The 12,780-nt window shown below is 52.5% G+C and overlaps 1 protein-coding gene across 1 annotated transcript in view; it reads left to right on the forward strand.

Moving 5' to 3' along the window:
- Nucleotides 1-12,780, forward strand: part of Septin9 (septin 9) — a 168,979-nt gene that overhangs the window by 19,403 nt on the left and 136,796 nt on the right. Inside the window, exon 2 of the mRNA XM_059272202.1 lies at nt 2,799-2,855. Coding sequence (XP_059128185.1) covers nt 2,799-2,855 — 57 coding nt within the window. The remainder of the gene's footprint in view (nt 1-2,798; nt 2,856-12,780) is intronic.

Raw genomic sequence — 12,780 nt, forward strand, 5'->3', positions numbered from 1 at the left:
GTTCTGTGATTAAAGGTATGTACAAGGTATGTACCACCCTGCCCTGCATTCTATCTTGCTTTTTTTGTTGTTGTTGTTTTGGTTTTGTTTTTGGTTTTTAGAGACAGAGTTTCTCTGTGTAGTTTTGGTGCCTGTCCTGGATCTCACTCTGTAGACCAGGCTGGCCTTGAACTCACAGAGATCTGCCTGGCTCTGTCTTCCGAGTGCTGGGATTAAAGACACCACTGCCTGGCTCTATCTTGCTATTTTGAGACAAGGTCTCTCATTGATTTGTTGAGGCTGCCTGGTCAGGGAGCCCCAGAGTCTGTCTCCACCTATGCTGGGATTACAAATATGTGCCATTACATGGGCTTTTTCATGTGGGTTTTGGGGATCAAACATAGGTCCTTATGCTCCTGCGACAAACATTTTACAGATTGAATTATTTCCCCAGACCTCCTTGTCACTAAATCTTAATGGCCTAGAGGAAGACTCTACTGGTGTCCCCTCTGACCTGGAAGCTGTAACTAGATGAGGTCACTGTGCCTGTGAGGTCTGATCTGCTGCTGGGCCTTGCCTCAGAGGACTTGGGTCACTTGCTCTGGGCTGACTCCAGACGGCAGGTTTTGTGGGTCTCTGCCCCTTCTGAATCTTCTTCATTTTTAAGTCACATAAAAATAACTCAATTCTCTGCTGGATCGTAGTCCTTGGCTGCCTTGGACACAGGCCTGCAGGAGGAGGTCCAAGCTGGTGTGTTTGAGCCATTCTTGTTCTGGGGCTCTTCCTGGGACCATGCCTAAGCCTAGGATGCAGGGGACCCCCAGCCCCTTCTGGCTGGCAGGCTCCTCTAGAGTTTCTCTGGCAGGGATGTCCATTTTAGGAAATCAGAAAAATAAACAGCATAAACAAAATAAAAACTTTGCCCCAGAAACCCCAAACACATGCTATTTTCCCAGTTGGGTTTGGGGAGAAGGAATCGCGTACACCAGGTTGCTTAACTCACTCAGATCCTCTTGTATTTCTGTCTGAAACCAGAAGGCAGGTAGTCGGTGTGGGTGTTCAGCGGGCCCAAAGAAAGGACAGGGCACGCTCTGTCTCCAGCATCCCATCTCATCTGGAAGTGACTCAGGCCACAGGAATGTTCAATGCCGCCTTTTCTTGTTGACTGGCTGCTCCTTACCCCAGTTTCTATCTTGGAGACACAGTTGCTGTTCACTAGTGCCAGGTGGTCTTGGCCCTAGGTGGTGTCTCAAAGCCGTTCGTTGACTGAATGGGAGTTGACATGGGAGTAGAAGGTGGTGGTGACTGCATTCACCCATAGATGCAGTGTGGCTCATCAGGTGTGGATGGGCTGTGGATGGTGATGAGGTGCTCACACTTCAGTGCACTCAGAAGGCCTGTCTCAACTCCTCCTCTGTGGCCCTGGGCAGCTCACCTGAGTCACACTGCTAGTCCGGAGAAGTGTGTCAGTTCCAAGGATTAGTTCTAAGTTTCCTTACAACCCTCATCTACCTGTTCATTCATCCACATACCCATCCGTCTGTCCATCTGTCCATCCACTCAAATATTTATCCATCCATCCACCCACCCATCTACTTATCCATCGATTCACCTATCCATCTCCCTACCCAAACATCCTCTTCCTAGTGGCCTGGCCAGGAGTTACAGACTGACTAAGAAGTGAGTGGTTGAATGGATGGATAGATGGGTAGATGGATGAACAAATGAGTGGGTGTAGGAGTGTAGGAGTCTAAGAGAAACTGTCTCCTTTGACCAATGCCAAGATGTGTATCAGATGGTGGACGGTGCAGGGGAGTGTCTATGTCTAGCCTAGGCGATCATGTTGCTGCTGGGGATGGAGAGATAGCCTCTCTGGCCTAGATGGGGTGTCCTTTGTGGCTCTCTGAAGGATAGCTATGTGGCATTTAAGAGGGACACTCCCTGAACACCATGACCTGGCTGTGGTAGGGTGGCCGCATGGGTTCTTGAGTCTGTCCTCTTGGCAGCCTATGGGACGTGCTCAGCTTAGTACCTCACAAAGTCCTCAGGTTAGGACTTGCCCACCACAAGCCTCTGCAGCAGGGGAGTGCCAGCCAAAGGGCACGTGTGGCTGGAGACAGTGTGTGGCAGGAGACTTAGCCGATTCAGACTCTGCCTGTCCTCCCTCTTGGAGAGCAGTTTCGCCCCATCTTCTCAGTGCATGAAGCCTGCTCTACTCAGCCATAGGAGCCTTGGAGGATGCGTGGGGCTTCTGGTCCTTGTAGTAAACAAGTGTCTTTTTTTTTTTTTTCAAAGACAAGGCTTCTCTGTATACAGAGAGGCCCTGGCTGTCCTGGATATCCTGGAACTCACTCTATAGCCAGGCTGGCCTTGAACTCAGAGATCCACCTGCCTCTGCCTTCTGAGAGTTGAGATTAAAGGGGTTTGCCTTCACCATCTGGCTAGGTATGGGTCTTAGGTGGTAGGTCCTGGCTGAGTGCTAGCCCCTCTCTATCAGCGGTCTCTACTGTGAGGATAGTTGAGCTAGACCCAGACTTGGACTCTCACTGTGGGTTCAACTTCTGGTTGCTGTGTGGCCCCAAGCAGGTTACCCTGAGACTCCCCTCCCTTACCTGCACAATGGGTCCATTGACAGTTGTGTGAGGCATCCAGGTGGGTGTCTGTCATCACTCTGAGGGACAGGTGGCTACCTGTCTGGGTTTATTTGGTTCTGCAGCCCTTGGCAGGTGCAGAAGTGGGGACACACACATGTTGGCCACCCACCAGGAGGGAGAGCCTGATGGCCTTGTGTGACCCTTTCCCTTTGTTTGTGCCTTTAGGAGTCGCACGGACCTCCAGCGGCCGCCTCCGGAGGCTTGCGGATCCCACAGGCCCAGGTAAGCAGCTCATGTCTTGGCTGCCTTTGAGACCTAACTCCCAACCTGACTTTGCTGGGTGAGTGGAGCCCCTTGCTGTGGTCCTTGTCTTTTGTCTTTGATGTTTCTGTGCAGGTAGCTGGGCTTGGGTCTGCCAGCCAGGTTGCCCACCTCTGCAGATGCCACCCCCAGGCACAGGACAGAGAGTAAGGAAGTGAGCAGAGTAGGGTGGCCTTATCTGCAGTGAGTGACCCGTGGAAGGGTGTCTTTGACTGTGGCCTGTTCAGTGTCTGTGGACAGCGTCTCAGTGGGCTGTTGGTACAAGGAGGGGCCATGTCACGTGCTACTCTTTCTGCTTCTTTTGATTGTTCAAACTTGTCCCCAATAACCGTTGGAGAAGAGGAGACAAACATGTCCTTGCCGGAGCTCTGGGGCCACCTGGGGAGGAGTAACCTCTCCAAAGCTTGCAGGATGCTCTGCCAACCACAGGGTCCAACCTGCCTAAGTGCCAGGGGCTGCCTCCCTCCCTCAGTGCCCGGGGCAGGGCCTGTGTGTCTTCTCTTGCCGGGCATTTTCAGACCCCATTATAAGCTTCTCCATTCCTAGAGTCCTCTGGTTACCTCTGATGATCCCTCTAGTGCCAGACTGAGGGATGTGCATTTCTTCTGATGACCTTTGTTTGGGGAGGATGTTAGTGGCCAGAGATGATGGGACCCGCTTCCGTAGCAAATGATACCATGTACTCATCTATGCATGTGTGTTGGGGGCCAACTGGGATGAACAGAGGAGACACATGGGCAGAGAACAGATAGTGTGGCCAGGGGAGGCAGACAGCGTCAGGAGACACCAAAGGAAACCTAAGCAACAAATGGTCATCAAGACTATCTTGAGAGCCAAGCTCTTCAGTGCTAACCCCACAGGAGGACTCCTTCTAGGCAGGGAGCCTTCAGGGACAAGGGCACCCCACCACCTGGGTCCACTGTCCTCTGGTTCCTGCCCAGAGGAACACTCTGCTGGTTGGACAATCTAACTTTGTGTTGTGAGGAAGGTGGCCAGGAGCCACATGTGCCTGCTGGCCACTGAAATAGAGGCGTTAGGTATAGTGTATCACTCATTGGTTTGCATAGAATTTATTTTCAATGAAATTCTACATAATTTGGTATATAAATTTGTAGCTATGAAACAGACTATTCTGGACCAACCAGGGCTGCCCAAGGCTACAGAATTCTAAGCATTTCCAAGGCTGTGTTGCTTCTCCTAGCTCATCTTATGGGTGTGGTCTGGCCTAGGGTGGCTGGCTCTTTGCAGGGAGCAATGGTGATGTTAGGGATGGTCCTGGGTTTAGTGTGTGTGACGTGAGTGGTGTGCCAGTGTGGCCCTGGGTTTAGTGTGTGTGTGACGTGGATGGTGTGCCAGTGTGGCCCTGGGTTTAGTGTGTGTGACGTGGATGGTGTGCCAGTGTGGCCCTGGGTTTAGCATGTGTGTGACGTGGATGGTGTGCCAGTGTGACCCTGGATTTAGCATGTGTGTGACGTGGATGTTGTGCCAGTGTGGCCCTGGGTTTAGCATGTGTGTGACGTGGATGGTGTGCCAGTGTGGTGCTGAGTGCCATGTGTGATGAGCCTGGGTGTCAAGAGAGGAGGGTGATGCCCCAGCTGGAGGTGGCTGGGCTGCTGAGCAATTCAGCACTTGTGGTTAAAAGGCACCCCGCCCACCATAGCCACGAGACCCACTAACCACTAGCCAGCCCTGCCACTGTTGTGTGTCCGGACGCCTTGTGCTTGGGGCCCCTTGCTTTGCAGCGGCTCTGCCTCTTCCTCTTGTTGGCCAGCCTTGACCTAAAGGGTTCGAGATAGGCAGCATTTAGGGGTTCAGGTCTTGGAGAGCTGGTACCCTTGGGCTGCATGCGTGAAGCCTTCTGCTGTTGCCTCCCCGGGCTCAGGCCAGCCGGTTCTGTGCCGTCAGCATTTGGCAGCCTGGACTTGCTCGGCTTGGAAGCCTAAGGCATAATTTGCAGGAGCCTGAAGCTGTAAGCAGTGATCTCGGTTTGCATGGGTCTGCGTGCTGACACACAGTCTTCCCCAGGGCCTCTGCCGGCTCCCATGGGGCACCCATTCCTGTTCTTCTCATCTCTAAGGCCCTCCTCCCTGAAGCCATGACCCCAGGAAGGCTTCTCTGCCAGACCCCAGGTCTCCACTTGGGGCCTCCCTTTGCGCTGTCCTCTTCCCAACCTTGGCCACACACCCTAGCTGGTCTCCTGTCCAGGACTTTCTGTTCGCTTCCCTGGGGAGAGATGGGGTACGTGACTGTCAGGTCCATTTTCTGTTCTTTCAGAGCTGTTTAGGTCTGGACAGGTATAGCCATTCAGGGCACAAACTACAGTCTCTTAGCTCAGATGATACCCACAATAAAGCTTTGCATTGTCTTACTTTCCATATTTATTTATTTATATTTTTGTAGTACTAGGAATTAAACCTAGGGCCTTGTGCATACTAGGCAAAAGTCCCGACACTAAGCACATTAATTTTTTTAAAAACTGGGCATGGGGTTCACGCCCAGTAATCCCTGCACTTGGGAGGCCGAGAGGGAGAATTGCCCTAGCCTGGCTACACATAGAGTTTTCAGGCTATCACGGGCTACACTATGAGAGCGTCTCAAAAACACCCCATACCCAGCTGAGTGTGGTGGTGCGTGGCTGTTATCCCAGCATTTGGTAGAAACTGGAGGATCAGAAATTCAAGGTCATCCTTATCCACATAGTGAATTCAAGGACAGCCTGGGCCACTTGAGACCCCCACCTCCACAATAGATTATATAATGTAAGGAATAAGATAACTAAACACAGAGTTGCCCACCAGCCATCTCTAGCAATGAGATGTTCCAGGGTAGCCAAGCCTCCAAGGAGCCTTTCCCCTCACCCTATTCCTGCCAGGATGAAGGAGGAACTGGAATATGGCCTGAGTTTGGGATAGCTGTGGTTTTGCTTCTGAACAGTCTATATCCCCTGTATACTACCAGCACCACATAATTGTTGTCTGTTTGCTTACCTCACAACATTAGGGGTTAGGTTGGACCGGGCAAGTCCTCATGGCTTTGGCTTGCCTATTCCTACTGAGTAGTAGTTTGTCTACCCCTCAACCTGTTGGGTTTCCATGGAGCACTTCTCTGCTACCAGCCCTGCTGGGAAGGCTCTTCTGCATGCTTCTGTAGGTGGAGGGTGGGATGGACAGATGCCCACCTCTGTCCTTCTGGACATTGCTACGGTAGCCTTCCCAGTGGTTTTTCCAGTCTGTTCTCCCATACTTGCCCCCTTCCTATGCCCCAAGCAGCCTGTCTGGGCAGACCACAGCCTTCATTGACCTTTGCCCCGGTTCCCACGGCTCACACAGCGTTTCCTGGGCTGACTCCGAGCTTCTTTACTTCCAGCCCAGAATCCCTGGAGCCTCTGTGCCATTGTGGCTTCTGGTGTGTGTTTGGGGCCTGTTTCTGCCTTCCAGTGTCTCTGAGGTCTGTGGCTTTGTCCCTAATCCCGCCATCGGCTCTCCTCTAAGATGCATGTTTTAGCAGAAGTCATTGGCTAATTACTTTGAGATAAGGTCATCCTGAGCTACCAAGTCCAAGGACTGGTGTCCTCAGAGCTAGAGGAGAGGCCACGTGAAGGTGAAGCCAGGGACGGCCTGAGAAGAGGCCAGTGACAGTCCTCCTTGCTGCCTTTCAGGAAACGTGGCTTTCCTACACTCTGATTTTGGACTTCCGGCTTCAGAGCCATGAAGAAGCGAGTTCCAGTGTGTGAAGTGTCCCATTGTGGGTCTCTGATATGGAGTCACACGGCACTCAGACACCTTCCTCTGCGTCCTGGACAGATGCCCCTCCTGTGGAAGGGTCTCCCTGAAATACAGTGTGGGGACACTGATGTGACAAGATGGGAAGGCACTCCCCAAACTTCTCTGCCCTGCCTCCCTTGGTTGGTGCCCCAGGCTCCCTTGACCCCTTCACACACCTTACACACCCCTCTTACACACCTCTTTTTAGGGAAGCCATCTTGCTGCCATGGATGCTTGTCTGTAACTAATTGTCTAGCTGCTGCCATCCCTAGTAGGTTCCCGATAAGTGGGAGCTGTCCTGTGTGTCCTGCTGTCTTGGTGGGAGGAGCTACTGTGGGTGTTGAGAGCCGGTGACCCTGTGCCAGGCCACGTTAACAAGTGTGCCACATGGAGCTGGTGGAGGAAGATTTGCAGAGGGCCTTGCCTCTGGGCTCCTGTGGGCACCCCTGGCCCGTCCCTTCTGCTCTGACCCAGTGGCTCCCCTCTCCTGCTTCTCTTCAGTGTCTCAGCCTTACTGCCTGTTTTAGAGATGTTTCTATTTCTGTGATAAAACGCCATGACCAAAAGCAACTTGCGGAGGAAAGGACTTATTATAGTCTGTCACAGAGGGAAGTCAGGGCAGGACCAAGACAGGGACTGGAGCAGGGCCCGTGGAGAACGCTGCTTACTGGCTTGCTCAGCCTGCCGCCTTGGACCACCCAGGACCACCTGCCCAGAGGTAGCACCACCCGCAGTGATATGAGCCCACCCACATCCATCATTAATCAAGAAACTGCCCCACAGGCTTGCCCTCAGGCCAGTCTGATGGAGACATTCCCTCAGCTGGGCTTTCCTCTTCCCAGATATGTCTAGGTTTGTGTCCAGTTGACAAAAACCAACCAGGACACTCCCCACCCAAGTCCTCAAGCCGTCAGTCTCACGACCTTGACCTCTGCCTCTTCATCCCGCACAGGTCAATCCCCAACTGTCTTCCCGCTGGTGGCCCTGGATGAGCCGACCATGTTTTGGGCCATGTCCTGGTCTCCACGGTCTCCTCAGACCTGTTTTGTCTGTCCTTGTTCTTCCTCTTGCAGGCTCCCTCCTGTGCATAGCTGAGTTCATGGGACATTAGTAAGTGTGCATCTGTGCCAGGGACCAGGCTATCACCCCGCCCCATGTACACGTCCCCATGTCCCCACATGTGTACACACATGGCCCCATTATATCCCCCTTGCATTGTGCTTGTCTCTACCCTCACCATGAATTCACACAGCTGTCGGTGCATCCCCACCTTGTCCTACATCTCTCTCCTTCCTAGCACTACCCTTCTCTCCCCCTCCCCAGCACCCTGGCCTCCCTGGGCTAGCCTGCTCTCCCTGGGCTAGCCTGTTCTCTTCCTCCCCGGAGGAGCTTTCTCTGGAAAATGGCTTCCCCGTCCTGCTGGTCCCAGCCAACACTGGCTGGCCTTGCCTGTCATGTCTGGTTAGCAGGTTGCCCTTGGCCATTTCTGTCTCCTGAGCAAGGGGCACATGGCAGGTGTTAATGGATTGGACTTGATAGAAGCACGTGGGACTGGCCAAAAGAGCCAGTTCAGAACAGAAACAGCAGACTTACTTTACTTTGGCCAGGAAGAAGCTGTTTGTCTCGTGGGTCAGAAGGCGATGGGAGGAGCAGGGGAAACAGAGGGTGTGGGCAGCCGCTGCCCACAAGCATTTAGGACCCTTTCAAAAAATGTTTAATTATGTGCATGCGTGTGGGAGGGAAGGTGCCTATGGAGGCCAGAAGAGGGCGTCAGATCCCGTGAGCTGGAGTTACAGGTGATTGTGGGCAACCCGAGGTGGGTGCCAGGACCCAAAATCAGCAGTGTGTACTGTTTTGTTTTTGTTTTTTTGAGACAGGATTTCTTTGTGTACCAGAGAGCCGTGGTTGTCCTGGAACTCACTCTGTAGCCTGGCCTCAACTCAGAGATCCTCCTGCCTCTGCCTCCCAAGTGCTGGGATTAAAGGTGTGCGCCCCCGTGTCTGGCAAGCAGTCCGTGCTTTTAACCGCTGAGCCGTGTGTCATCCAGCCCGTGCCTGTTTTAACATGTGTTTTATGTGTGTGAGCTTTGCTGTATGCCTATCACATTGCATGCAGCATCCATGGAGGTCAGGGAGGGCCTCTGAAACTGGAGTCATTGATGGTTGTGAGCCACAGTCTGGGTGCTGGGGAGCAACCCTGGGTCGAGGGCAGCGAGTGCTCCTAACCACTGAGCCATCTCTCCAGCCCCTGAGGGACTTACGTTTTTCAAATGTTCACAAAGTTGTTTGTTTGTTTGGGACAGGACCTTACCGTGCAGTGCAGGCTGCCTTCAAACCCGAGATCCCCCTCCTGCCTCAGCCTCCTGAGTGCTGGGATTCTAGGTGGGTGGTACCATGCTCACTAATACAATTTCAGTTTACATGATGGAAAGCCTTGGGGGTGCTGCTCATCAGGATGGATTCCTGGCCACCCGTGTCTCGCATGCCAAGCAAGGCAGATGGAACACATCTTCATCCTTGCAGAGTTCTTTTGGGAGGAGCTGGTTTGGACTGGCTGCGTGCTGCGTTCTCAAATTCATTATTTATCCAGCAAATATTTATGGGAGGCCCACTGAGCAAGCTGAGTACAGGCTCCCCAGGGGAAGTGGAAGACTCCTGGGCTGTTCCTGCACCCCACCTCCCCTTCAGTTCCCATTCGAGTTTGGCTGTAGCCAGAGGTGGGGTGGGCTGGGGGAGGGAGTTGGATGACTGAGCTTGAGGACCTTTAGTGAGGAATATGGGCCATTTGGATCTGGGCTCTTCTCTCTTCTTGGTCCTCTTCCACACTGACCTGGAAGGATGCCAATGTGGCAAGTTCAAGTGGTGTGCTCTGTAAACCCTGCCACAGACGCCCCACCCCACCCCACCCCACCCCACCACACCACACCCCTGCACGGAGCTGGCCATTATTTACTTAGGAAGGCAGGTCTTGAGGTGCAATAAAAAGCTGAGAGAAGCTTCTAGGTAGGAATGTTGCGGCCCCAGGCTGGAAGCCGCTTGCTGTGGAAGAAGCAGCAGCCCAGCTAGAGCCTCTTCTGGCTGCCCACTCTGTTGGCAGGTATGGTACAGGGAGGCCAGGCCAGCTCCGAGATGACAGCCTGAACACCTTTGTTTCCAATTCAGAGACTTTGACTTCAGTGAACTCACCTGAAACAAAAGTATTTTATTTATTTATTATTTCTGCATAGGCAGACCCTTGTTATGTAGCCCTGGCTGATCTAAAACTCACTATATAGACCAAGCTGGGCTCAAACTTACTGTAATCCTCCTGCCTCTGCCTCCTGAGGCTGAGATTACATGGGTGTGTCACCACTCTTGACATAGGAAACTCTGTGTGCACACGCGTGTGTGGGTGTGTGTGCGTGGGTATGGGCGTGCATATGTCTGCTTGTATGTGTGGTGGCCAGGTGATAAGCTTGGTTGTTATTTATCAGGTACCCATTACTTTTTTTTCTTTTTCTTTTTGAGACAGGGTCTTTCACTGTCCTAGACTAACCTATTAGTCTGGGCTGGCCAGTGAGCCCCAGGGACCGTCCTCTCTCTGCCTTCCCAGCATTGGGATCAGGTGTGAACACTATCTATGCCCAGCATTGGGATCAGGTGTGAACACTGTCTATGCCCAGCATTGGGATCAGGTGTGAACACTGTCTATGCCCAGCATTGGGATCAGGTGTGAACACTGTCTATGCCCAGCATCGGGATCAGGTGTGAACACTGTCTATGCCCAGCATTGGGATCAGGTGTGAACACTGTCTATGCCCAGCCTTTTTACATGGGCGATAGGGATCAAACTCAGATCCTCCTGCTTGGAAGGAAAGTGTTATATAGACTGAGCTATCACACCTGTTCCCTAGATTTTATCTGTTAAGTGGTCATTTACAGGGCCCCATAACTTGGGTTTGGATTCTCTTGGGCCCCTGCCCTGAGGGCAGGAACCATCCTAGAGAGATGTAGTATCCTTTCTACAGGGCTCAGTTCCTCCCTCCTCACAGGACCTCCCCCCCCCCAGGAACACATCAAGAGCCCAGCCCCCTTCACAACCCCTTTTCCATGGGCCCTGCCATGTGGCCATAGTCGTGTGGGGGTTCTTCTTTCCTGTTTTCCCCGGGGTCTCCTGGTCACTGTCAGTAACTCAGGCTGCCTGGCTACACTGGTACTTTCTTCTGCCCCCTCCCCCCAGCTAGTGTTGGGGTATGCAGATATGTGCCCCCAGAAGGGTCCGGGGAGCCAGGATGGCATGTTGGCATCTTAACTGAGCATGCTGTTGGGTACAGTTTGGAAAAGCCCTAGTGGTCCATGGTCCCAGTTCCTGGTTGCTCTCTGAAATCACCTGAACCTCTTTCTTTGGCTCCATAGGAGTAGACACTTTAGTTCAGGGGCCTAAAGGTCCACTCAGGAGAAGTCACACCAAGAAAGCTTTGGGGCAGAGTTGTTTGGGAAAGCCAAGTCACATTATGGGATAGGACAGAGAAGAGGAAGCAATCCTGGAAGGCTTCCTAACAGAGGAGGTAATGCCTGAGCCCTGCAAAATTGACAGTTCCTGACTGACTGAGTCCCCAGCTGCTTCTTCAGGTGGGTTTGAGCCACCTCTGTAGCTTGGAGGGGTTGTCAACCTGTGAGTGACATCACAACATGGTGTGGCCAGGGCGTCCAAGTTATGGGTGTGGGTCAGTGCTTGGTGAGGAAGGCCAGGATGCTGACCAGGGGACTGGAAGAGGCTCGAGATGTGTTGACCTAACTGTGGGCAGGCTGGGCATGAGAGCTGGGGCCTTGGGCTGGCATCACCAGATGTTCCAGAGCTGTGTTCTGGGGGGCCTGCCTTCCCAGAAGAGCCCCATGATGTTCAGAGAGACCTTCTGCTACATGCTGGAGGCTAGCCTGGGCTAAGACCTTATTTCAAAAAAGTTCTTTCTTCCTCGGGGAAAGAGGAGAGAAGAAAAGCTTGTCCACATCGGAAAAGCTGTTGAAACTAAGCTAGCCCTTGTGTGTTACCGTATTTCCCGAGCATCACAGTTCCTTGTGTTCCCCTGGAGGGAGGGGCATGAGTGACCGTTGAGTTGTCCCCAAACCTACGCACACTGTGGGCAGTGGATTTCTTGGCCCTTGTAGCCGGGGCTTGCCCTGCCTCTCACCCTTTCTCTTCACAGCCTCTGCCTATGACTAATGCAGGTTCCATCCGAGCCATCGCACTGCCAGGGTTTTGGTTTCAAATTATTCTCCTTGTTGGACCAGAGCACTTAGATTTTTAGGCAAAGCGGGAAACGGACCTTGAGCCAAACAAGGTCCTCAAAAGCTGAGGATCATAGCGACTGCAGAGACCACAGCACGAAGCCCAGGGCATGGACCGCCTGGCGTCTGCAGGAGGCACCAGCGCTGGCCTGGGCCCACTTGCCATCCTGGGCCACTGGTGCACACAACCTCTCAGGTTGCTCTGGTTTTCTGCCGCCCTAGGAGTTGGGCCTGGGAGTCTCATGTGGAAGAAGTGATTTCTTCTATTTTTTTTTTTTTTGTACTTACTAAATATGATAGAATGAACAGACATTGCATTTATAAGCAGAAAACCCATCAAGGAGTATTTTTTCAAAGTTAAGAAAGAGAGTAACTAAAACCAGGCCCTGGTGGTGCACACTTATAATCTAAGCACTTGGGAGGTAGAAGCAAGAGGCTCAGCAGGTCAGAGTCGGGGCTGGAACGACGGCTCAGCAGTTAAGCGCACTTAGTGCTCTTGCAGAGGACCCTGGTTCAATTCCCGGTATCCATATGGTGGCTCACAACCACCCATAACTCCAGTTCCAGGGATCCAACACCCTCTTGTGGCCTGCTTGGGACCAAGGGACACACAATGTACACATATGTACATCTAGACAAAACACTTGGGTACATAAAATAAAAAAGGAATAAGTCTAAACAAACAAACAAACAAAACCCCCCAAACCCAGGCTGCTCAGAGACCCTCTGCTACATACTAAAGGCTAGCCTGGGCTAAGACACTATTTCAAAAAGTTCTTTTCTTCTAGGGTCGGGGGTCGGGGGATGGGGGGAGGAGGAGAGAAGAAAATAAAATAAATAAAAACCCTAGCCCGC

The sequence above is a fragment of the Peromyscus eremicus genome, chromosome 8a (assembly GCF_949786415.1).
Source record: "Peromyscus eremicus chromosome 8a, PerEre_H2_v1, whole genome shotgun sequence".
In the NCBI taxonomy this organism is placed as follows: Eukaryota; Metazoa; Chordata; class Mammalia; order Rodentia; family Cricetidae; genus Peromyscus; species Peromyscus eremicus.